Below are 22,900 nucleotides of genomic sequence, written 5' to 3'. Positions count from 1 at the left end.
AATATACTGATTATACAAGAGTTTTTAAAAATGCAGCTTTGTGTGTCTCTTAACTAATAGGGATTAAATAATTGAAAACACGCACACACACACAGATTGTCTGCAGATGATTTGCAAACATTTCTCTTTAATAGGAAACAATGTAGAAATAACAAGCTGTTCTGATTGTGTTATTTATTTTGGTACATTTGATTATAAGGTTGCGGTCTTTATTTTATAAGCAAAGTAATTTTTTAAAATGTGAATCAGCCCTGAAAATGATTTTATTATCGTATATAACAGAGTGTTTTCTTCATCATTTATTTTACTTTCTCTCTGATTCTTCTGCCTCTACTCTCTCTATTGTCTGCTTAATCCACTTCACATAATTCCCTACCTTGGTATAATAACCCTTGTTCACTATTGCAGTTGAGTCTCGTTGGGGAATCAGACAGCGAGCTCCCCATGACACAACCCCAGTCAGATAGTAAGGCCCACTGCTAGAAGACAACATGGGCAAAACAAAAGGACCTCCACTGTCTCCTTTACAACTGTCCTTCCCGCTGTCTCCAGCACAGAACATGTTATTACTGAAAATCATGGAGTTCCCACGTGAAGTGACAGGTGTTTTCTCACACTCTCTGCGTGAGTAGGCTGAAACATGAGCATATTTTAAAACATCTGATAACTGTTTTTTCTCTGTCACCCCCCAGCCTGACACTGTACCTTGTTCATTTTCCAGCACATCACTGTTTTCTTCTGGCAGACAAATGGGAAGCAGGTTTGGGCCTAATGTGATTCTGGAGGTGAATCTTATAAGAGCAATATCATTGTTAAAATCAGTGCGTGCACTTCCAGTGATCCCCTTTCTGTAGCCAGGATGAATTATGATCCTGTTAGTGATCAAGGAAGGTGCGCTTGGGGCATTTGTTGTCGTTTTATCTATCAGTCCACCAAAGACACTCAAAGGGCTGTTCTCATGCCCATCCACAACATGAGCCGCTGTCACAGCCCACTGATCATTTATCAGGGATGCTCCTCCTCTGCTGGGCTCTTTTATGAATAGCTGCCATGGTATTTCTCCCAGTTTTGCATCCTGACCTCCCAAAATTCTTCCTGTACCTGCTATCAGTGTTTCAGGCTGCCCACACACTGAAACAAATAGAAGTCATCATTAAACCCAGAGCTCCAAACGAATAGTGACATTGAAAAACAGAAGGAATACATCCGTACCTGGAAGACATTTTGGAAACTCTGCATTTCCGTTAGTTGATATCCATTCGCCACTGGCACCGCAAATGAATGTGTCTGAAAAGAGTCAAGGAGAAATTTGCAAAAGGAATAACAGATCAGTGATACTAGAAAAGGTATGAGCAAAAACGTCCTGTAATCACCATCTCCTTCCAGCGTGTAGTACTTTGAGCTGCAGCTAAACTGGATCTGGTCTTTATATTGAGTTTGTGGGTCATCTGAACCCACCAACTGAAGAATACCATCTTCCGGTATATCAGGAAGTCCACAATTGACCACTATATATGAGAAAAAATGATACTGAGTGTGAAAAAAACAAGTAGACACAAACAGAAAAATCTGAAATTAATTGTGGTCAGACTCACATCCACAGGTGTAGCTGGGAGTCCATACGCCTGTGCTATGGCACATTGCATTGAACTCTGATTTCACATCATGGATGCCTTTATCCTTAATAAAATGAGAATGTAATTTAATTTAGAATTCAATTTATTTAATAAATTAAATATTTACATCAAATGTCAAGGATACACTTCAGATTTCTTTCTGCACTCACATCATTTACAACATAGCCCTCTTCACAAGTGACCTTCACTTCTTCACCACGATTATATTCTGCTTTCTTGGGAGTCACGGTGGAGTGTGAGGTCACCACTGCTGGACAGACCTTATCTGCAATTAAGATGTGAGAAGAAGAGTCACAGTCGTTTCCAACAAACATCCAAACAGATGCTCTTTACCAGCTGTGTCTGAGATGAGGAGGCTGCAGTACCTCTGGTCCTGAAGTTGAGGTGGAATCCTTTGTTGGTGCCAAAGTCGTCAGTGGTGAAACGGATCGTGAGCTTGTTTGCGTGAGTGAGAAATGGCGATTCGGGAGGCGTGTTGCCACAGAACGGTCCCAGAGTCCCAGAGGGAGTCTCAATCTGCAAACAAAACAACACAGGCACTGTCACCAAGTTCAAGTTTACAGACTTTCTTTAAGATGCAGACGTGCAGCACCTGTCAAGAATTTGAACACAACTGCTCGATGGATGTGCGAGACTATCCGTTTATAGCATTCTGACATGGACGTTTAAAAAAGGAAAACCCTTGTAAAAAAAAAGAAAAAGAAATCATTAGGCCCACAACAGTGTGTTGTCCTCCCAGCTACAGAGGAAGACCAGCCTTAGAAATCACATATTATAACCCACATCAATGCTTTCCAGACATAAGGTTGCACTTAAAAACTGGATTTATGGTTTGCATCTGCTTATGTGGTTACTGATACAAGTCTAAGGTGTGATAGTCTGTTAACCAGCATGACTACCACAGTATCCTGCAGTGGTTTGTGCTCAGTGGGATGATTATTCATTTCTGAAAAAGACCTAATGACCTAAAACACACCTCCAGGCTCTATGAGGGATCTTTGACCACAAACCTCCACAGCCTCCTGTCCTTATTGTAACTGAGACTACACAGCAGCAGCCAACAAGATCGTCAATTTTAGAAGGCGACAGACTTAAAAAAAAGTCACAACATTTAAGTAACATGTTGCCAGAAAATGCATACAGGAGGCTTTCAGATAAAAATGATTGAAGTCAATTACAGAGAAATCCTGGAGGAAATTCTGACAGTGCATACAGCAGGGCGGTGACGTTGTTAGCACCATTTCCTCTGAATGTGCTTACAGCAGGTTGGTGACGTTGTTAGCACCATTTCCTCAAAGAAAGAGGGGCCTGGGCTTCAAGCCCCAGCAGGGCCCTTCTCTCTCTGGAGTTTGCACATTTTTCCCACCGCTTTGGGGGTTTTCTTCTGGAGCTCTGGTTTCTCTTGGTAGCAGCTGTACTCACCCTCCCTCCCCCTTTTGGTTAGCGCTTGTCTCAGGTATCTCACAAAAGAGATTCTGAATCTCGAATAGTTTCACTTCCTGGTTAAGGGCTAAAAAACTGCTGTTACTTGGTGAACGACATGGGCTCTGAATGTAAGAACTGAGGCCTGATATGACCTTAAAAATATCAGCCTTAAAGTTCCTGTGTAGATGAAAATGACAAAAGACGTGATGTCTAACACTGACAAAGAACTAGCCTAACTTATATTTCTAGCACTTATCCATTTATTATTTTATTATTTGGGAGAAAATTTATTTCAAATGTCATTAGAGACTCTTTTTCTGTGGCTCTGAAACAAGAAACAACAACAGTACAACAACAAAATAATAATTGGGTTATATGTCAAATTGAAACTAAACAAGATGAGATCAATGTACACAGGAATGGTACACAAAGAAAAAACCCAAATGTGTAACACAGAGAAACCATAAAACGTCAAAAATAGGATGACTGTCTGTTGTCAAATCCATGGTTACAACACTTTTTTTTCTGAACTTCCTCTTTGTTTATTGATATGCAAAGTTAAAGTTTCTGGGGGGAACACACACACAGCTTCGAGGGGTATTTGCATATTCTGAGTCATCACTTACTCTCAGTGCATCTATGCATTGACCATTGGGGCCTTGTTCCACATCAAAAACGTCCGAGAATTCGAGCTCCACCTGAGACTGGGAGTCGACGAGCAGCGTGTACTGGCAGTTTGCGTTCTCTGCATACGAGTTGGGCCAGGAAGGACTGGATATGATACCGTTGCTCTTTCCTGACAGGTCCTTATTGCAGTTCACTGTGAACATGAGAGATCATTGCCATTACCTTCATTTTAACAAAATCATAAGTTTTACACAATCAGTACCTTCCCAAAAATCTCCCCACAATACTTCTGCTTCCTCTATTTTCCCATTTTCACTTCTCTTTGTGTATTTTTGTCTCCGTCAGACGTGTTAAATACTGATTCTGTTGAATGTTTGGAAGCAAATTTGATTATTTGTACCAGTGCAAGTGTGGTTGTCCACATCCAGGTGGTAGCCGTGGCGACAGGAGCAGTGGTACCCTCCGATGAAGTTGTGACAGAACTGGGTGCATTGGTTGATTTCGTTATCCTTGCATTCGTCATAGTCTAACAGAGGGAATGAGCTAACGGTTAAACGCAGAAAAGCATTAAAAAAAAAAAACAATTCCTTGGAATGACTTGATAAATATATCAATCATGCTATCTATCGTAACATTTTAACAGAAGTCATAACTCAACAAGTGATCAAACAGCAAATGTTTGTTCATCTCGACAGAGTGACAACAAAAATCCTTGACATTTTGCATCTCTTGCATTAAAAAAAATCAGAGAAAACCACAGTTTCGCATCAGTTCTCCTGGTTTGTATTCTAGGTAACATGTGTGGCAAAAGTCTTCAGTAGAGGAACAAGAGTCTACTGATACTAGACGAGGTTTAGGTGAAACATCAGTCACGTTAGTGTCGTCAGCACTTTTTTTTTGCAGTGCAAGAAGACAAACTCTTGCACACAAATGTTTATTAATCTTATGTTTTCTTTATTAAACAAAAAGCTTTTTACACTGTGATTTATTCTCTAAAAATGACTTCTTTGAAATATGATTACAAAAGTATAAGTATATTTCCACAAGCTGAGCTCCTTCTGCAGATTTCTACTCTGATTCTCACCTTGGGTTGTATAAAAGCCTCTAAAGCCGGTGTGCCTCTTTATGTTTGAGTAGTCCGAGTGGAACGAAAGGGCGAGGCAGCCACCCGGGGGCGAGAAAAGCGCAGGATTTACAGTGGACTGAAGCTCCTCAAATTCCTTTGTGCCACACAAAACGGAAATTAAGTTTCCATTTGAAAAGATCTGAGGGGGAAAAAAGATGAGAGGCATAATGAGAAAATAGTATGTGGCAGGTATTAACATCATTTAAGATATCCTCTTACCTTCACTGCATCATTTTCACAGTCGATACTGTCCTCCAGGTCCAGGTGGATGAACCTTATGGAGAGGCTGTGACCTTTGGGGGCGCACCTGCTCCAATTTAGACTAGCATGAGGTAAGTACCCATTGGGATAACCTGGAGACTCCACCCATCCCAGCAGCATGCAGTACGTGGAGTGGAAGAGCGGGAGAAGCAGGAGACTGAAGAAAATGGTGCAAAGCAAAAATAAATATAAGGGTAAAGAATATTTTTTTTAAAAAGTAGCGTTAAACAGAAATTAAGTAGTTGGATGTCAGAGACAGACACTCTGTAATCACTCTTTGCACATCTATTGTGATAATTAAACAAATCCAAACCCACCTTGATCTTAACATCTTGTCCTGATCAAATCTCTTCTCAAATAAAGCATTTGAACATGTCTCCTTCCTCTTTTCATATTAATTTCTATTTCACCCTCTTCCTGCTGCCCCCTTCCTCTCTTGCTTATGTTTTGCACCCGTAAGCATTTATAAATCTATTTCTAGATAGTTTCTTTATGCATCTACGGCAACAGGAGGGTGACTGTGGAGCAACAGGAAGACAAACCGAGCCAAAAGCTTTTCAGCAGCTTTGCACTTTTCAACTCAACACCGATCCTTTGTCAGCGGGACAAATATTGTATTGAAACAATGGTGACAGGATGAAAGGAAAGGGTGTAGTGGATGAAGGAAATATTCCTTTGTGCACTTCGAGTGCCAAAATCAGCATTTAGTCCTGTAGCTACAGTACGGAAACACATTTACAGTTAACATGAGAAGGCTAGTACAGGAAGGAAATGAGGAACGACACAGAGCTACAGAGAGGCGAAGGGGGAGAAACAGCAGATGAGGGTCACTGGGGCTTTCCACTGTGTAGGACTAGAAAAGACATGAGAAGTAGGTAAGACCGAGTGAGGAGGGGGAACAAATCAGAGACAGTACGTCAGAAATAGAGTGGAGGCAGATGAACCTGAGCAGCAACTGCTTGATCATCAGAAAAGCCAAGGCGATCGACAGAGTTCAGTTCTGGATTTTATCTTCTGAGCTACCATACCGATTTAGCCAATTTTCAGGTATAGAAACAGCTTGAAAAGACGCAGGCTTTTACAGTTTAGAGAGTTTACATGCAGGTGGAGGGCTGTTGACGAATAGGATACAAAATGTGCAAAGAAGATCAGTTCGAGTATGGTGGGAGATGCTGTCAACGCTGTAATGCAGGTCAGTGAATACGACAATGCTTCAGTTCCTCACGTTTCTCCTCGGTTAACAAACTTTCTTTACAGGCTGCACAGCATTCGTCAAAAGCCGTATTTTCATTAACCAACATCTAATATACAAGTCTGTTTGTTTCACCTTGTCAGGACAGTACATGAAGACAGCATGCGATGGCACAAAAGAGACCGAGTGTGCCACATGTCAATATGGGTTCTACACAGACTCTCAAAATCATGTGGAAAAATGCCAACGCTGCAAGCAATGCCTTCTCAGTAAGTTACACAGGCATACACGCAGCATTAGTCTTAGAAGCTCAGTCAAAGAAACACAGAACCACAATTCAGTCTATTTCTAATAGAAATACAACGATATAGAACTAGAAAGACCGTATTTGAACTCTACTATGCAAAATACAAAAAAGCTAGGAGTGCTGCTTTCACAGCAAAAGAAAGAAAGAAATATACTGTTTGACAGCAGGAAACTGCGCAATAATGATGTTGCAGATTGTGAAAGCTGATGGCTTTTGATATCTATACTTATGGAGTAATAATACCTGCTTTGCTGTTGTTTGTCCAAGTCAGCACCACATGCTCACAGATCCACTTCTTTAACATCTTCTTTATTTCTCACAAGGGGTCGTTTGACTGTTGAGGTTTCTTTGTATTTTTGTGTTTTTGCAGCGTCCAAAAGTGTTTTGTGGCAACTGTTGTTGTCATTTGGCGCTATTAAAGTTCAAGGGAAAATTGAATTAAACTAAATTTCCATTTTGAACTTACTGTAAGTCCCACAGAGCTTAGCTCAGATTTATGTTAAGATAATTGTGTTAAGAGACGATTTTAAGACAATAAAGGAACTTACATTTTCAAGTTCAACACTTTCAAAATGTTTCATAGCGCAGAAACTGTGAGGTGGGTTTTCACTGTTCTTTATGTTCAAGCCACTTTGACACTTTGAACTGGAGATCAACGACCCCCATCTATACACACACACACACACACACACACACACACACACACACACACACACACACTTAAACGCAGAGAAAAAAACGTCTCTCCCTTGCTCTTTCAGGTATCAAACAGCAGACACTCAGTGGATGCAAAGCTGAAGCAAACACAGTGTGCAAGTGTGTGTCAGGTTTCTACTGCAACGATGATGAATGTGAACACTGCTTGCCTGTAACCCGCTGCCAAGTGGGTGAAGGGGTCAAGACTCCAGGTAACCTTTAACTATAAAATTCCTAATGAACGATAATTTTCTCCAGTGATATTTCACATTCTTAGCTAAAGTGCCACAAAGTCAGGTGAATAAATTTCACTCCTCATTATAGGCGACGGCACGAGTAACGTAATCTGTGCTCCATGTGGAAAGGGGACCTTCAGCAACGTAACAGATTATGTGTCACCCTGTAAACCTCACACCAGGCAAGACTGCATTACAACTATTATCATTGTTATTATTATTATGTTATTATTAAATCTGAAGAACTGTGTGTTTTATGTAGACTGTGAGTGAATTAGTCATCCATTGACACAGAGCAGAAATTAGTCTCTTGGTTTCGGTTGGTGCCCTCAGTCTACAAACTCGAAACGTACAACATCCCACATCCTACCTACTGTAAATATTTCATCCAGACTGTAAAAATTGTGCTGAAACAGTTTCCCATGCTTGTAGGAGGCCTTTTTCTTTACATCCCTTTAACACCGATTTTGTAGCAAAAGCTTGTCCAGTTTGTTTTTTTTTAAAAACAACAACTATAAATTGCGACTTTTATTATTTTATTATTATTCATATTTATTGTGTTCACCTGTTGTTGGTGGTATTGTTTTTTTAGATGTGAGGACTACGGAGGAGTGCTGAAAATTCCAGGAGATAATGAAAGAGATGCAGTTTGTGGAAACTTCAAATCTGGTAAGTTTCTGGCTTTATCAGTGTTTGAGATCTTGTTAAAAAAAAGAGAGAGATGGAGTTGTCAGCGGATGCTCTTATGCCGAGTGATTCACTGAGTTCCTGTTGACATTATCTTCCTGTAACAGGACCTATAATTAAGAAAGGAAGTTGAAGATGTATTGATGCAAAATTACTAATATATACATTTTTCATGTAAAATTAAAGTAGTAGCTATAGTTTAGCCCACTGGACCTCAATATTGCTCTAGTTCACGCTCACTACATCTATAGCTTGCCTTAAAAACCAAACATCATATCTAGTCAGAGGCTGTGAGCGGCAAGTAACACTAAATTAATGTGCCACTCAAACAGCCTCACAGTCAGCCAGCGTAAAATTCCAACAACTAAATGCGAGACAAAGAGTATTTGTGTGGTCCATTTAACTAATCTGAAATTTATATCCTCAAGCTTAAAAAAGAAAAGTCGGAAGGTGAGTGGTACACTCACAAACTTCTCCAGTCAGTTTGTTGAAGCAAGATGTTGTTCTTGAGCAAGATATTGAAGCGTCAGTTCGGTCTTTGTACCATGAGTTGGTGTAGTTCTCTGAAGAAACATGGGTTTAGGGCAGATACTTTCAAGGCACTGACAAGAAGAGAGTAGTATTTGTTAGGTAGCAGAGTGCTGTGGTGTATGGCCACATCAGTAACCCTGTAAGGCTGTATTTAGGTATTAATTTTTGACCTGTTAACACCCTGATGTTAAGAACGTATATTGCTTAACTAGCTCACCACCTTAGATTTTAATTTTAGAAGGTTAAGAGGTGCTTAACTTTCTTTCAGAAACATCTAAACCACAAACTGAGCCTAGCATTACTTCAGGAAGGCTACTAAGCTGAGCTCAGCCCACAGTCCCAGTAGATCAGCTGATAACGGCTGATCTTAATATCAGCACATGTCAGCTGACACTCTTCTGTGCTTCAAACTGACAAATCTTATGTAGGGTGTCCTATTTAGACTGCTTTAGCCTGTTTATAGCTGCAGTGTGAGCTATTTTGCAACCCCAGCTCCCTCTTTTCACACGACGTCTGACTCAATTCATGTGATGTTTGTCGTAATCGACGTTAGTTTTGTCCTGTGAGGGGGTCCTGCTGCTGCTCTTTTCACCGTAGGCTTTCCCCATCTGAGCATGGAAATGCAGAGAAGTCCCAAAGCAGAGCCACACCACCAAATATAAGTAATGGCATATGGAAATAGTCATTTTTCTTTTGGCTAAAGTTTTTTGGATTAAAAATCAGTTTGATGGTGGTGTCAGCAGAAAACTTTAAAAACCATCAAAGTTTTTAAAATACCTCGTGTGAACATCTACATTACCGCGAAAAATGATTTTGCATACGACCCCGCCGAGCCTTATTTTTCAGTGGTATTTCTTTTTAATGAAACCAAAGGAAGACATTCTTTTGCTTCAGTACTAAAAACAAATTCACCTATCAAAGTCACTTCTGGGAAAGCATGAAGCCACATGCATTGTTTAACAGGAAGTGTTTTTGTGAGGCGCATTGAATTTTGAGCAGCTAAAAAAAAAAGAGGGGGCAGAAGAAGCACACAGACAAAGAATACAGACATACTGAAATGTCTAAATATACTCCAGACAATGAATCAAGTCCAAATATCGCATGAGATGACTTCTTTTAACTACTGTGATACTGAGAGGGGGGTGGGGATGTTGAAGACGGTGAAGATTTCCAGTGTTTATCACATTTTAAATATAGTCATGTTATGCAAGCTTTAAAGCCTACTTTCAGGTTTCATAAAATGCATATTTTGCCCCTTAAATACTTATTTCCATTAAATTGAGTCAAATCAGTAGTGAAACTCACACATAAGTCTAATGTTGAAGTCTAAATTTAACCTAAAAAGGTTTAAATTAGAGTCCGATTTACCTTTTTCATCTTCTTAGGTAGAAAAAACAGCATAAATTATTATTTAATCCAATATATTTTAAAGTATAATAGTGTATAACTCTATAATGCATTGCTGCATTACCATAAAGCTCCTACAGGCTGAGGAGGGCTTCCCAAGTGTTTCTTCTTCACTCCCCTCTTTTTACTCTCAGTGTTTATACACCACTTTGTGTTTAATGATTAGTTTTCATTCATCTCTGGCTCTCTTCCAAGTGTGTCTTTTGTCCTGTTTCTGCCTGCCGTGGCAGATGGCTGCCCTGAGCCAGGTTTCCTCCTGTTAAAAGGGAGTTTTTCCTTCCCGCTGTCACTAATTGCTTGCTCATGGATGGGGAAGTCATCTGATTGTTCTATTACCTTATTTGGCACTATGCATATAAAATTGAACTGAATTGAATGATGAAGCGGCTTAACCTGCTGTACAGTCAGTAAGTGAATGCTTGAAAATATATTGAACTGACGTCTTTTGCCTTGGCTCCCTCCCTTAAATAAAACTGATTTAAATTGAATACATATAATTTATATCTTTCAAAATATTATTTTAAACATGTATTCAACATATAATCAGCAATGTGATTAACAAATATGCGAGCCATATTTATACAGCACATTTAGACCTTATGATATTTTGTTGTAGATATCATTGCTTTATGAACACAGTACGTAAAGCTGTATGTTACAAATGATTGGACTGTTCTGGAGTGGATTGCGGCCATTTATTAAGAATTAATGCTGCTTAGACATGTTGGCACTTCACCAGAAAGAGTTTTCTTTAAGTGAGCTTCCACGGATCATGAGTCACCACCTGCAAATTCAAAAAGAAATGCATATAAGCTTTCACTAACAATAATCAGTCTTTTTATTTCTTTGATAAAGTCAGAAAAAAATCAAGTTTCTCCTCGTCACAGTCATTTCACTCACTACCTTATTAATGAAGAAACATGAGTTGTAATCAGTAATCACTCCCTCCCACTTTAAGTTTCCCAGAAGTTATAATCAGGTGAATAACCCACTGTAGATGTACTCGGCATGGCCCTAAGAACATTTTCTTCTCGTTGTTTTCCAGATTGTTATTGGATGTTGCCAGCAGGTTTGTGGTCAGGGCTCGTGTTGACCGCAATCGTCATCGTGTTGATTTTCATCCTCTGGAGAAAGAAATGCAAAACGTACAATGCAGGTGTGTACGACACGTCACTCGGATGGGCGTGTTTGCCACTTTTTCTCACACTTGTTCTCATAATTGTCTTCCTGAAGAGGCGGCAAAATGATGTGCGTGTAAGCCCACCCACTGGCAGTAACTACTCATGCTTTAAGCCACAACAGTGAGAGGGTACTGGCTTTGAAGTCTTACAGTTGAAGGTCACTGCTTATCTCTCTCAAACATGGCCTCCCACTGTTTCCTTGCAGTGTATTAATAACAAAACCTCAGGGAAACCTAATATTACATTTGCAGACTGGATTTTTTGAATATTAAAATGTGATCTTTCATGTAAAGTAAGTTGAATTTCTCCTTTTCTTTTCGCTTGAAAAGGATATGATGTAGTTGAACTCTCTGACAGATTAAGAAAGCAGCAGCCGAGTCTGATGCTCGAGGAGCTTTAGCGAACATGACTGTCTCAATGAGGAAACCACATCCTGTACATATTCAGGCTGACACAGTTATTTGGTGTAATGTGACGCACTCTTCACGGGCAGACAGCTCATACTGAGAAACAATTCCTACGTATGTGACACAGTCACACAGCTTATTATTTTGGCTACCCTTCTATTTCACTGACATTTCTTTTATTTCCACAGAAACAATGTGCTAGTACTGGAAATCACTGATGAACTCACAGAATATAATTATTGTCTTAGAGAGCGTGTGTGCCGTTTTGCTAATATTACAGGAAGGGGTGTGTGTTACTTTTAAAAGCACCAGTTGTTACTCTTTGTACAGTCATGTGGGAAAAGTTTAAGAGTGATAAGGTTTAACAGTGATTCTGAGCCAATAAGATCCTTTGATTTCATGACATAATGCCTGTATTTTCCACATATCTGCACGTGGATATATCAAAGGCTTATTACTAGAGAAATTACCAAAATGCAAGTTTCCTTTTTCATAGCCTCATAATATCCTGCCATGCAAACAGTTTCAGTTTTATCTTCTGAGGTTTGGAGATACTTATCTTTAGGATTTTTACTGCCAGCTCAGTACAGTAGATGGTATAAATATACTGTATATGTTGGTTTGTGCAGCTCAAAGTTTTGTTTTCTAGTAATAATTTATTGCTATGTTTTTTTCAGTATGTGATATAAATTGGAAGTTTCTCTTTGCTCAGAAAGTTTTTTTCTTAATGCCACTTGTTTGAGTCTCGTTTTAGAAACACTTCAGAGTAATTATAGTTTTGAATTTATTTTAATTCTGTGGGTTTTTATTTAATCAGTCGTTTCCTGAGTCTCGTTACACACTGGTTATTTTTATTGGCGTGTATGTTGTTTAAAACTGTTTAGTTTTAGTATTAGTTTTCCTTTCTTTCGTTGTGAAATGGTCAGTATTAGTCAGGGGCTAGTTTACAGCAGTTATTGCAACATGCGCAATTATCTCACAGTCATGTAGAAACCCCGGTCTCAGTAAACAAGCGTAATTAACACGCCTTCTCGAGCTAGTTGTGTTGACAAACTGAACAAAGCTGACAAAGACTAAAAGTGGATTAAAAAAAAAAAATCAGTAATGGTAAATGGCCTTTGTATATTTGTATAGCGCTTTACACACCCAGTCATCCACCCATTCACACACTGGTGGAGGCAGCTACAGTTGTAGCCACAGCTGCCCTGGGGCAGACTGACAGAAGCGAGGGTTAGGGTTATCGCGCCATCGGCCCTTCTGGCCAACACCAGTAGGCGGTAGGTAAAGTGTCTTGCCCAAGGACACAACGACCGAGACTGTCCGAGCCGCCTTGTAACCTTCCGATTACAAGGCGAACTCCCAACTCTTGAGCCACGATCGCCCTAGTAACCTGCTTATGGCTAATGTTCTGTTTAGTCTCGGGAACTCTAACAGCCTTGGTTTGCTTGTCTGTATCTCAGAGCTGTTCTCAGAGCTGTTCGGAGCTGACTCAGAACAAAGTTCACACAGATGGTCAAAAGACAGTGAAGGGACTCAATGTCGCGACTCTAATGACCAGTGGCTGGTGTTTTTTTTTTTACATGGAGGTGCTTTGGTCAAACTCAACCCCTTGGATTTTGGGGGTTTTGGGGAGGCTTTAGTGCCATCTAAAGTCCAACTGGTGGAATTATTTGTATGTTTTGTGCATGTTTGTGAGCATAAAACTAAAATGCCTTTTTTTTCCCTTGTGATTTGTGATGTCAGCTCGATCCAGTATTTGTGGTACTCCAGTAGCAGTGGTTCCCATTCCAGATGTAATGCCTCGAGAGCAGCCTTCTTACTGCCAAGAAACCTGCATCATGCCCGACTGCAAGTTACCAATTTTTAACGAAGGTGAAGAATCACATCGACTCTTTTACATCATTTACACATAATGTTACCGACTTGTTCTCAAACAGCAGGATTTAAGTTTGAAACAAAGTCACTGCGTGCAACAAAAGTGCCCCAAGACTTTTGTGTTGGTGCAGCAGTCCACTTGTTTAGGCTCGAAAATCATTTTCTGTAAAACATTTTCACCCGTATTTAGTGCCATTATAAAACCTTGCTCACATGCTTGGCTTGTTGAAACATTATTGTTATTAATTTCACTATAATGATTGTTTTTCAACACTGTATCTACTCTAAGCACAGCCCCATAATGCCTAGAACAACTCAGTTATCTCTCCACACACACTTAGTGTTTGACATTGGAATTAGTGATTGCAGAAATACAAGAACAATGTATGTAAATAATAAATCTCCAATGATCTCAGCTTAATTCAACACCTAGGTGAGACTGTGGCAGCCTTGGTTGATAATCAAAACAGCATTTCCCCCTAAAATCGTCAAAACACGGCCTTAATTCATGTAGGACGAGCCTGCTTCATCTATGCTGGGGATGTGAAACTCTTTTTATATCGCAGGCCACGACTTTGATCTTATGTGGGCCAGATGGGTGAAACTACAATTTCTGTCAGTGTGAAAAGTTGAACTACACATTTAATCAATGAGATAACTTAAAATAGGACAAAGAACCACAATTTCAACAGTATGACTCATTTTTCCTACATGGTAAAGAAGTGCTGCTCTGGTGTCACCGTGAGTTTTTGAGCTTGGATCGTGAGAACGCGCATTAAATTACACAACTCTAGAAATCAATGATCTTGGTGTATTGTGAACAGTGTTGGTCAAGTTACTTCAAAAAAAGTAATCAGTAACGAATTACTGATTACTTCCCCCAAAAAGTAATCCCGTTACTACTTAGTTACTTAGTTACTTTTTTAAAACACGATTTACAACCTGAAGAGGTGATAAAGCGATAGATCTTTCAGCCCAATTCTACTTTTACTGCATAATCCATCATACAAAATGTAATCAAATGGAAAAGTCTCTTTTTTTAACTTGTTTTATCAGTTTTAATCTTTTAACTTTATGCATCAAGCAAAAATTTAATTATATGCAACATTCTCTGAGTTGAATAAATTAGTTTAACATTTAAACCTATTTTCTACACATTCCAGCACATAAAATAAAATATTTTTTGTGTTTACACTCACTCTTTCAAATAGATGCAAGTAAAACACAGCAGAACATAAATAAAGTCAAAGACTCAGCGGTCCTGTGCTCTATTTTCACCTGTAAAGCAGGACTGCAGTAGGCGGAGGTTTACCCTGGTGCAGGTGTGCCCCGGTCAATTGAAGAATCCGCGAGTTTCTCTGTGAGTTTCCCATTACATCGTTGCGCACTCGGTGCTTGCTTGGAAGTTTAGGGGGTTTTTTCGCTGTAAAAAGAAGTTTTCTTCTCACGCACGATGGACGCTAATGTTTTTGTCACTTTTTATGGAATCAAAATCAAAGTAAGGTCAGTACTTCCACGCTTTAAACGCTGCACGCTCATACTCTCTCCCACAATCGATATGTGATCCATTGTTGATCTGCACACAGCTGTTGTCACTAACGCTGCACTCGCGTCCGTCATCTTCGTGAGACATTCTCGCAAAAAATCACGGTTTTAGTAACGCAGTAACGCAGCGTTCCTACGGGAAAGTAACGGTAATCTAATTACCGTTTTTGCAATAGTAATCCCTTACTTTACTCGTTACTTGAAAAAAGTAATCAGATTACAGTAACGCGTTACAAGTAACAATCAGAGATGGGCAGTAATGCGTTACAAGTAACGCGTTACTGCCCATCTCTGATTGTGAATGGCGATGAGGGAGGGTTTTATGGGTAGAAATGGTCTAAAAGCTTCCAAAGCCATCCAGTGGGCCAGATTGGGGTCTTTCCTAGGTCAATTCTGGACCTGAGGCCTTATGTTTGACACTCTTGATCTATGTGACACAACACTAAAGCTGGATGCTATATGTTGGTCATTTCTGCAGTTTCTCAGGAACTCATTTACATTCATCTTACAAACATTGCAGCTCATAAAGTGCAAAACTGCATTTCCAGTGAGGAATGGTCATACTTAATGATTTTATCGTTCTCCTCAGATGATCCTTTGGTCATTTCCTGCACAGAGGACACCTTGAACACCAGCCACCCCATAACTCCACTGAAAGCTTCCGTTTCCTTTGTCGAATCCAGTAACACGAATGGAAACGCGAGTTACTGCAACAACTTCTTCAGGTCGCAATCCGAGCCACAGGAGGACGAGTACTGTGGGACATAATCCAGTGTAACGGCATACTTACCCAACCTCAGACCCTCACTGGATCGGAGGCAATGCAGTTCTTTTCAAGACCTTTAAACCCTTTTAATACCAAAAGAGAGAGACTGGGCTCTCTTTCAGGTCCCTTGAAGGTTGACTGATGCCACCTGCAGGACACTCATGAGAATTTCCTCTCAAATGAAGTGACATTTCTGTGCTGTCCTGACCACACAGCTGAAAAAACACTGGTGATGCACAGTGGTGTCCTGTTCTCAGGAATAATCTGACATGTTTTGTTTTTGTTTAGTTTTGTTACTACAACAATTCTCACGAAATGACCAAAAAAAATTAAGCGGTGATAGTAACAAACAGAGCCTAATATAGTTTACATTTTAAGTGAGCCAAAGTGACGCAGTGCGTGATATCATCCTTCATCATCCCACATCCTGCTGCTGCTATGAGTATTTTTGAGCAGCGGGAATAAATCCTACAAAAATAGCATCATTTCCACCCATTTCAAAAACATTTTTAGGTATCCCGATGACCAAAGGCTTTTTCTTTGCTTTTAAAAGATTTGCTTTCTTTATAGGAACAAATCGTTTTATTGCTGATAAGATAGTGAAATCAGAAAATACATGAATCTTTGTAGCTTTTCCTTGGATTTGTTGATAGTGGGAAATCTACTGCTATCCTGACCGTTTAATGGAATCTGTATATATTGAGTTGTTTAACTTATATTGTTCCCACTTAAGTCAGTAATTCAGATTTGAATGTATTGTATATGTAAATCATTATAATGCGCATGAACACACTGATTCAAGTTTTCCTTTCTGCCATGCAGCACACATCAGTAAATAGTCGGCTTCACATAGAATTTGAACCAGGGAACAGGAGGTTAAAGGCTAATGTCTGAGCTGACTCTGTCAGACTGTTTTGTTGTTTTGTTGTTTTGTTGTCGTTTTTGCATTTTTTTTACTTTGGTACTTTCTGTAAAAGTTCAGGGCTGCAGTTCATGAGTGAAAATGACTTTAGATATGAAGCAGCAACACGCACAGACACACACGCACACACACACACACACATTTTGTATAATTTAAAACACGGAATAGAAACACGACAGATGCATGAATTATGACTTCTTTATAACATTGTGCAATATGGGGAAGGACGCAGTCATTCTGCTAAACTGCTCTCTTCTCTTTGTTAAACCCATCAGACATATTCAGTTCATATTCTGTTTTCAATATTCAGTACTGCTGATTATAATAAAAATGCTATAAACGTGACTCTTGTACCGGCTACTTTGTTTTAATAGGATTATTCGCTGTAAAACATTTCCTGTGACTTCAGTTTGCCTTCTTGAAGACTTGCTTGGCTTTGATTCCTTGGACTCTCATCTCCTGCAGAGAGGAAGTGGAAAAGACGAGAAAAAAAAAAAAAAAAAAAAAACACGAAGTGAGAGGGTGTAAATGAATGGTGAGAAACAACGAGAACATTTGGCACATTAAAGACGAGCACAAAACTGGGATTGTGTCCAGGACACCATTTCCACCCCACCTCTCTCCTTCTCATCCTTTGACCTCGTAATCCGTCTTCTACTCTCTCACCATCTATTCATCAGGTCTTTTCAGCCCGCTCTCTACTTTCCTCCTCCGCCTCTATATTAGTCCCTCACTGTTCCCTTCCCCTGCTTTGTGTAACCTCTAAAACCCACCATTATAAGTCTTGATCCTAGCTGGCATTTCTTTCCCAATTCTCTCTTGAGTTTAGCATCAACAACACATTGTTTTCTCCCGATTGCAACAAAGGTATTAAAAAAACCTCGTGAGAGCTTCTTAGCGGAACAATGTAGATCGTTTGAAAACGTAACCAGTAATGAAAGATAAGCTATGAGCTTGAACTGTTTGAGCTCAAAAGTGCCTCTGAGCTTCACTCCATAAAGACGTGCATTCAGGGCTCCTCTGCCTCCTTTGTGTGTACTCCTTTGTCAGGTCGTAGTTTGGCCTTAGGCATGTACAAACTCCACTGACCTCTTAATAAAAACCTCTTCACACAAAGACGGTAACAGAAATGAATAACTTCTAAAACCTGCCTTATTTGAATACCCTCCCTCATTTAGCATATCAATTTCTCCATCACTTCCCTTTAAGCTTTCATTTTCCTTCTTCCCTCTTCCTTGCTTTCTCTCTGCACTGGCCTCTTCTTCCCCTCGTACATCCTTACCAAATGCAGCTTGTCGCCCTCCAGCCAGTGCGTCCAGCCTCGTCCCTCTTTCTCGCCTCGCTGTACACAAACCAGCTTGTCGCCGTCCCAATCTACTGTAGTCTGTGTAACCACAGAGATGCCGTTAGTGTGAGACATTAGCATGTACAGTAGCTCACACAACGCTTAGCCACACAGAGACAAGAAGCTTTGTGCAGCGCAAAGAGGGGAGACTAATACAGTGATCCGTGAAAGGTCATGAACCCTTTAAAATATACTTCATTTGTTCAAACATGTGACAAAAAACATCTGATTTTTATACAAGTGGATTTAAGTTTAAGATTTATATGTATTAGATTATTTAAGTCTGACTCTGGTTTGTTTGCTGAGAAAAATGATCTCTGAGTGGAAAAAATTTATGAACCTTTGCATTTTTTTGTATCATGTAGACAGCAATGACTACAAAAAATACATTTTACATCTTCATTCTTCTTTGCCTCACTTTGATGGGGGAACTTGTGAGTTTGAGGCCATTATCTTGTTGTATAACCCACATTCTCGTGGGATTTAGTCCACGGACAGGCATCCTGTCACCTCCCTGAGAGTTTGCTGGTATCATTCAGAATTCATTGCTTCATTAATGAGAAAAAGACAACTAAGAACAGCAAAACAAGCCACCATCAACATTTCCTTCATTTAAACTGGTTTCTCATTTTATACCAAAAAGCTCTGCTTCAATATCATCTTTACCTGAATTATAGTTCAGTGTCCTGGTTTTTCAATTAGATGGTAAATGGTAAATGGCCTGCATTTGTATAGCGCTTTTCTAGTCCCTAAGGACCCCAAAGCGCTTTACACTACATTCAGTCATTCACCCATTCACACACACATTCACACACTGGCGATGGCAAGCTACATTGTAGCCACAGCTGCCCTGGGGCGCACTGACAGAGGCGAGGCTGCCGGACACTGGCGCCACCGGGCCCTCTGACCACCACCAGTAGGCAAACACGGGGTTAGTATCTTGCCCAAGGATATTTGGCATGCAGCGAGGAGGCAGCCTGGGATCGAACCACCAACCTTCTGATTAGTGGCTGACCTGCTCTGCCACCTGAGCTACAGCCACCCATTAGATCTTTTGCAAGATCTAATGGAGATCAGCAGCTTTCTTCTGGTAGCCCTACTCCACACCCCATTGCTGTTTAAAGTTCTGCTGATGTTAGACTCAGTAAGCTGAAGATTGTCACTGTTAGAGAGGCCTTTAAGTTTTTGGATGTTGCTCCTGGAGTGATATTTGTTGGTTGACTACACCTGGGGAGGGCAACAACAACCTATGATTTCCATCATTTGTCTGACTGTGTTTTGGTGTAGACCAAACTCTTTAGGGGTGGTTTTAGCCTTCACAGCCTGATGAGCATCAGCAAATCCTTTTCTGAGGAGCCGCATCTATTCGGGCTGTGATGCACGTTCGTGTTTTGAACATCTGACCTTCGATTCCCGTCCCACTCACACCTGAACATCATGCAAAGCAATGAAACCTAACCCAGTTTCACCTTGGCAAGTGAAAATACATTACATATTTTTCCACAGCAGATCTGCTTTAAATGCTTATGTGACAAACATATTTATTTAGAAAAAAGTTCAAACTTTCAAGCACAAGGTCTCCTCCTATCTTGGACCTTTTCAAAATCATTGTGGAGTTAATGTACGTTACTGCAATTCTTAAGCCCTCCTCTAAGCAGCAAGTAGCAGCTATGGAAAAAAAAACCTCAGCAGGTGTGTTGACTTTGTTTGAACACTAAGCATGCAAATCAAACTTGTATAACAAGTAATGACTTAATAAAATCAATGTAATGTTAAAACTGCGTGCATGTACAAACATGCCGATGTGCACATTTGGAAAAACCAAAACACGTACCTGACACACACGGCCATCCACTGGCCCAAGGTCCTCAGTAAATTCTTTTCCAATAGTGAAATCCATGTTGAAGTTCTTGAAGGTGGTGAGTGTGCGGATTTTCATGGTTCCTGTGGCCGGGTCATGGGTGACCTCTTTAGTGGGCTTCAACAGACAGACGATCTTCCTCAGAGCAAAATTAACATCTAAGAGAAGAAAGAGAGAGAGAGATGTTGTAGCATGAGCCACAGTCTGTTACTTCAGTAAAGCAGGTTTTTTTGTCTCTCACACACACTGCAGGCAGAGGGGACGCACAGTGTGAGGGAGTGAATGGATCCGGGGTCACACAGAGGACAAGGTGGTGATTTCATTACACTAATGTGCTTCAGCAAATAAAGATGGTCCTCACCATTAAATCAGACACTTAAGGTTACTACCTTTTAAAGTAACCTAATGGCAACGAGTCAGTGAACATATGAATACTTAAAAAAATAAAAGACATGAAAGATTATTGTTACATTGGAGGGTTTTAACTGCACATCTGTTACAAAAAGCAACGCACTTGAAGATTACAAAAGTATTTAAAATACTGTATACAGATTTGTACCCAAAGCTCCGAGGTAGGAATCCATATTCTCCTGTTCCACCATATGATAAGTGCCGCTGTAATTAGGTTTTGCCATTTTTTTCTTCTTCTTTGTTGTTTCCGAAACTCCAGAAATCCCCGTTTTTCCTCGTTCTTGCTTTTCCTCCAGTCCCGTGTGGATCTCACAGACAAGCTGCCGGTTCCTGTGATATCACTTTCAGTTGCGCAACGTTTTGGACAATGGACCCGGATTTGACGGGAATGCGCGTGGAATGAGTGCTGCCTGTTGCAGATTGTTGCTGGAGTTTGGTGCTCGGTTATGCTGCAAGCTGCTCCAAATATGCAACTCTGGTGGTGACTCACGCTCAGTATATGCAATCGTTTCCAGGGAGGGAGCGGGGCCTTTTCTGCAGGACCTCATGCAGGGGGAGGTTCATTCATCTTTACTAATGCTTTTCTCAGAGGGATCAGTTGCAAGAAGAGGCGGCGCTTCGGATCCCAGACATGCAGAGGGTTGGTTGATGCACTAAGTAAACGGGTATGCTCGTGCACTAGCAGCTGAGCAGCACAAGGTCAAAGCGAGGAACAAAGAGACATCAAGGATAACCTGATATGCTCATTTCCAGCGCCATCTTTTATTCTTTGACCATACTAAAGAAGTTTTGCATGTTCCAAATCGTCCTTATTTACTTTGATGTACAGACCTCATTTAATCATTCCTCTCAAAAAGGCTGTTTTCTCCGTTTAAGCCAGCTTTCCTCTGATTGGTTGGTTTTAATGAAAGTCCTCTTCAGTACACATGGCTAACTGACCCTATTTATACAAAAGAAAACTCACAGAGGTTTTTCATGTTTTACTGATTGATGCTTTTGTAGGTGTTTCCTTGTTGGTAGCCTCCCAACTGGTACTGATGAAGTTTAGTATATATAGTATAGCAAGTTTTGTTACGCCAACAGGTGAGAGGCAGGAAAACAAGTTCATAGTTAACCAATGAAACATTTTAAAGGGCCAGATTGTGTCTCTTACCTGTGTGCCGCCTTCTGCTTTCTCCCAAGGGTGTTCCATCCAAAAAAGTGCAGATCAATCCAAATACCTATAGTATCAGTGCCAACAGTGGATTGAACTAGTTCATATACTTGAAACATGCGCTATAAAATGTCTGAATGTTTTTGTGTCTATTTTATTTACAGCCTATAGCAGCGGTCCCCAACCCCCGGGCCTCGGACCGGTACCGGGCCGCGAGGGTAGAGGCTCAGGTGTGAAATGTATGGTTTTCAGGGTTTTTATCGGTTTTCAGCGTTATTTTGTTATCGTTTTTATTGTTAACTCGGTTTTCCTCGGTCTTTTCACGTGTGTTATGAATAAATCTTATTTTTTTCGATACTGGTACTAGTTTTATTTTGTTGTATTTATCCGTGACACCTTAAAGGCCGGTCCGTGAAAATATTGTCGGGCATAAACCGGTCCGTGGCGCAAAAAAGGTTGGGGACCGCTGGCCTATAGCACATTTAAACAACTGAAGTTGACCCAGATCACTTTTAAATTCCAGGTCAAACTCAAAATACTTGAAAAGCTGAAAGGTGTGTTTTGTTTTATTAAGTCATTATTGATTCTGATTCAGTGGTTGCTACAGTTTGTTCAGAATCTACCTCATAACAGTGATTTATCTTATATGTCATGACACACTACTCTCCTCTACAACTGCCTTTATAAGTTAAAAGTATCGGTGCTGGTATCGCCAATGCTGGGCCTGTATTTACTTGGTATCAGATCAATACCAAAGTTAGCTACATAATCAGTATCAATTTGAGATTTAAAGGAGGTCTGAGCAGTCTGTTGGTTTCTGCAAACAGAAACTGGGTAAATGTAAGAAAAAATGAAAATAGAAACTAAAACAATTTTTTGAACTCAAATAAATAATTTTAGAGAAAATATCCTTAGTTTTAGGATGTGCTAATTTAGTAAGATTTTCTATCATGACTGCATGACTGAGTCAAATGCTTTCAGTAAGTTATGTGATTTGTTGCAATGGCTGTGGGGATTTTCCTTAAAATAATACTTCAAAAGACTAAAAGTAACACTGAAATGAATAAAAACTCATTTAAAACAAAACATTTTCAAACAATAAGAAGGAAACTGAAACAAGCAAAGCCACTCTGACATTAAACTGAATTCAAAACAAAAATTAAAAACAAAACAAAAATAAAAACTAGAGTAGAAAATACAAATTCAATAACACCTGCTGTGGGCGAAACTTCCAGAGAGGCAGAAAAAGTCTGCTTAATGCTTCTAACTGAAAATGAATTTGATGAGTTTATAAATGGTCCA

At 40.0% G+C, this 22,900-nt stretch overlaps 3 protein-coding genes across 4 annotated transcripts; 1 reads left to right on the top strand and 2 right to left on the bottom strand.

Moving 5' to 3' along the window:
• Window positions 1-106: 106 nt before the first annotated feature.
• c1s.2 (complement component 1, s subcomponent .2) lies at window positions 107-5,521 on the bottom strand. The gene is made up of 11 exons (XM_086311433.1): window positions 5,394-5,521; window positions 5,035-5,233; window positions 4,774-4,954; window positions 4,090-4,215; window positions 3,689-3,882; window positions 2,003-2,153; window positions 1,787-1,902; window positions 1,596-1,680; window positions 1,374-1,508; window positions 1,213-1,287; window positions 107-1,131 (listed from the first exon to the last, which is right to left on the bottom strand). The coding sequence occupies exons 1-11, from the start codon at window positions 5,405-5,407 to the stop codon at window positions 305-307; spliced, it is 2,103 nt and encodes a 700-aa protein (XP_086167559.1). The 5' UTR covers window positions 5,408-5,521; the 3' UTR covers window positions 107-304.
• A 683-nt stretch (window positions 5,522-6,204) lies between these two features.
• On the top strand, window positions 6,205-17,711 carry LOC147319099 (tumor necrosis factor receptor superfamily member 5). The gene is made up of 8 exons (XM_086311436.1): window positions 6,205-6,268; window positions 6,412-6,537; window positions 7,337-7,483; window positions 7,596-7,689; window positions 8,100-8,176; window positions 11,178-11,288; window positions 13,464-13,592; window positions 15,730-17,711. Exons 1-8 carry the CDS (start codon window positions 6,211-6,213, stop codon window positions 15,906-15,908), a joined length of 921 nt encoding a protein of 306 aa, XP_086167562.1. The 5' UTR covers window positions 6,205-6,210; the 3' UTR covers window positions 15,909-17,711.
• rbp5 (retinol binding protein 1a, cellular) lies at window positions 17,175-21,019 on the bottom strand. 2 transcript variants are annotated; one of them, XM_086311435.1, is made up of 4 exons: window positions 20,594-21,009; window positions 20,008-20,192; window positions 18,111-18,212; window positions 17,175-17,287 (listed from the first exon to the last, which is right to left on the bottom strand). In XM_086311435.1, the coding sequence occupies exons 1-4, from the start codon at window positions 20,667-20,669 to the stop codon at window positions 17,234-17,236; spliced, it is 417 nt and encodes a 138-aa protein (XP_086167561.1). In that variant the 5' UTR covers window positions 20,670-21,009; the 3' UTR covers window positions 17,175-17,233. The 2 variants fall into 2 exon arrangements, with proteins under 2 accessions (XP_086167561.1, XP_086167560.1); XM_086311434.1 differs by lacking the exon at window positions 17,175-17,287 and having other exon boundaries at window positions 18,018-18,212; window positions 20,594-21,019.
• Between the last annotated feature and the right edge of the window lie 1,881 nt (window positions 21,020-22,900).

Source organism: Aulonocara sp. 'chitande type north' Nkhata Bay, linkage group LG11 (genome assembly GCF_057382095.1).
Source record: "Aulonocara sp. 'chitande type north' Nkhata Bay isolate Kocher_YH1m ecotype deep benthic linkage group LG11, A_spYH_male_GT1.1, whole genome shotgun sequence".
Classification (NCBI taxonomy): domain Eukaryota; kingdom Metazoa; phylum Chordata; class Actinopteri; order Cichliformes; family Cichlidae; genus Aulonocara; species Aulonocara sp. 'chitande type north' Nkhata Bay.
Note: the sequence above shows the minus strand (reverse complement) of the source record. Positions and strands in the feature narration are given on the sequence as shown.

Bases quoted from the DNA above. Each gene is read 5' to 3' on its own strand.
- rbp5 (XM_086311434.1), bottom strand. From the start codon at position 20,669: ATGGCAAAACCTAATTACAGCGGCACTTATCATATGGTGGAACAGGAG. The intron at 20,193-20,593 runs GTACAAATCTGT...TTCTTCTCTTAG, and splicing joins TTCCTACCTCGGAGCTTTGG to ATGTTAATTTTGCTCTGAGG. The intron at 18,213-20,007 runs GTACGTGTTTTG...GTGGTTACACAG, and splicing joins TGGATGGCCGTGTGTGTCAG to ACTACAGTAGATTGGGACGG.
- LOC147319099 (XM_086311436.1), top strand. From the start codon at position 6,211: ATGTGCAAAGAAGATCAGTTCGAGTATGGTGGGAGATGCTGTCAACGC. The intron at 6,269-6,411 runs GTCAGTGAATAC...TCACCTTGTCAG, and splicing joins CTGTCAACGCTGTAATGCAG to GACAGTACATGAAGACAGCA. The intron at 7,690-8,099 runs GCAAGACTGCAT...TTGTTTTTTTAG, and splicing joins CCCTGTAAACCTCACACCAG to ATGTGAGGACTACGGAGGAG.
- c1s.2 (XM_086311433.1), bottom strand. The intron at 3,883-4,089 runs GTACAAATAATC...TCATGTTCACAG, and splicing joins GGACAACCACACTTGCACTG to TGAACTGCAATAAGGACCTG. The intron at 1,509-1,595 runs GTGAGTCTGACC...TCTCATATATAG, and splicing joins TCCCAGCTACACCTGTGGAT to TGGTCAATTGTGGACTTCCT.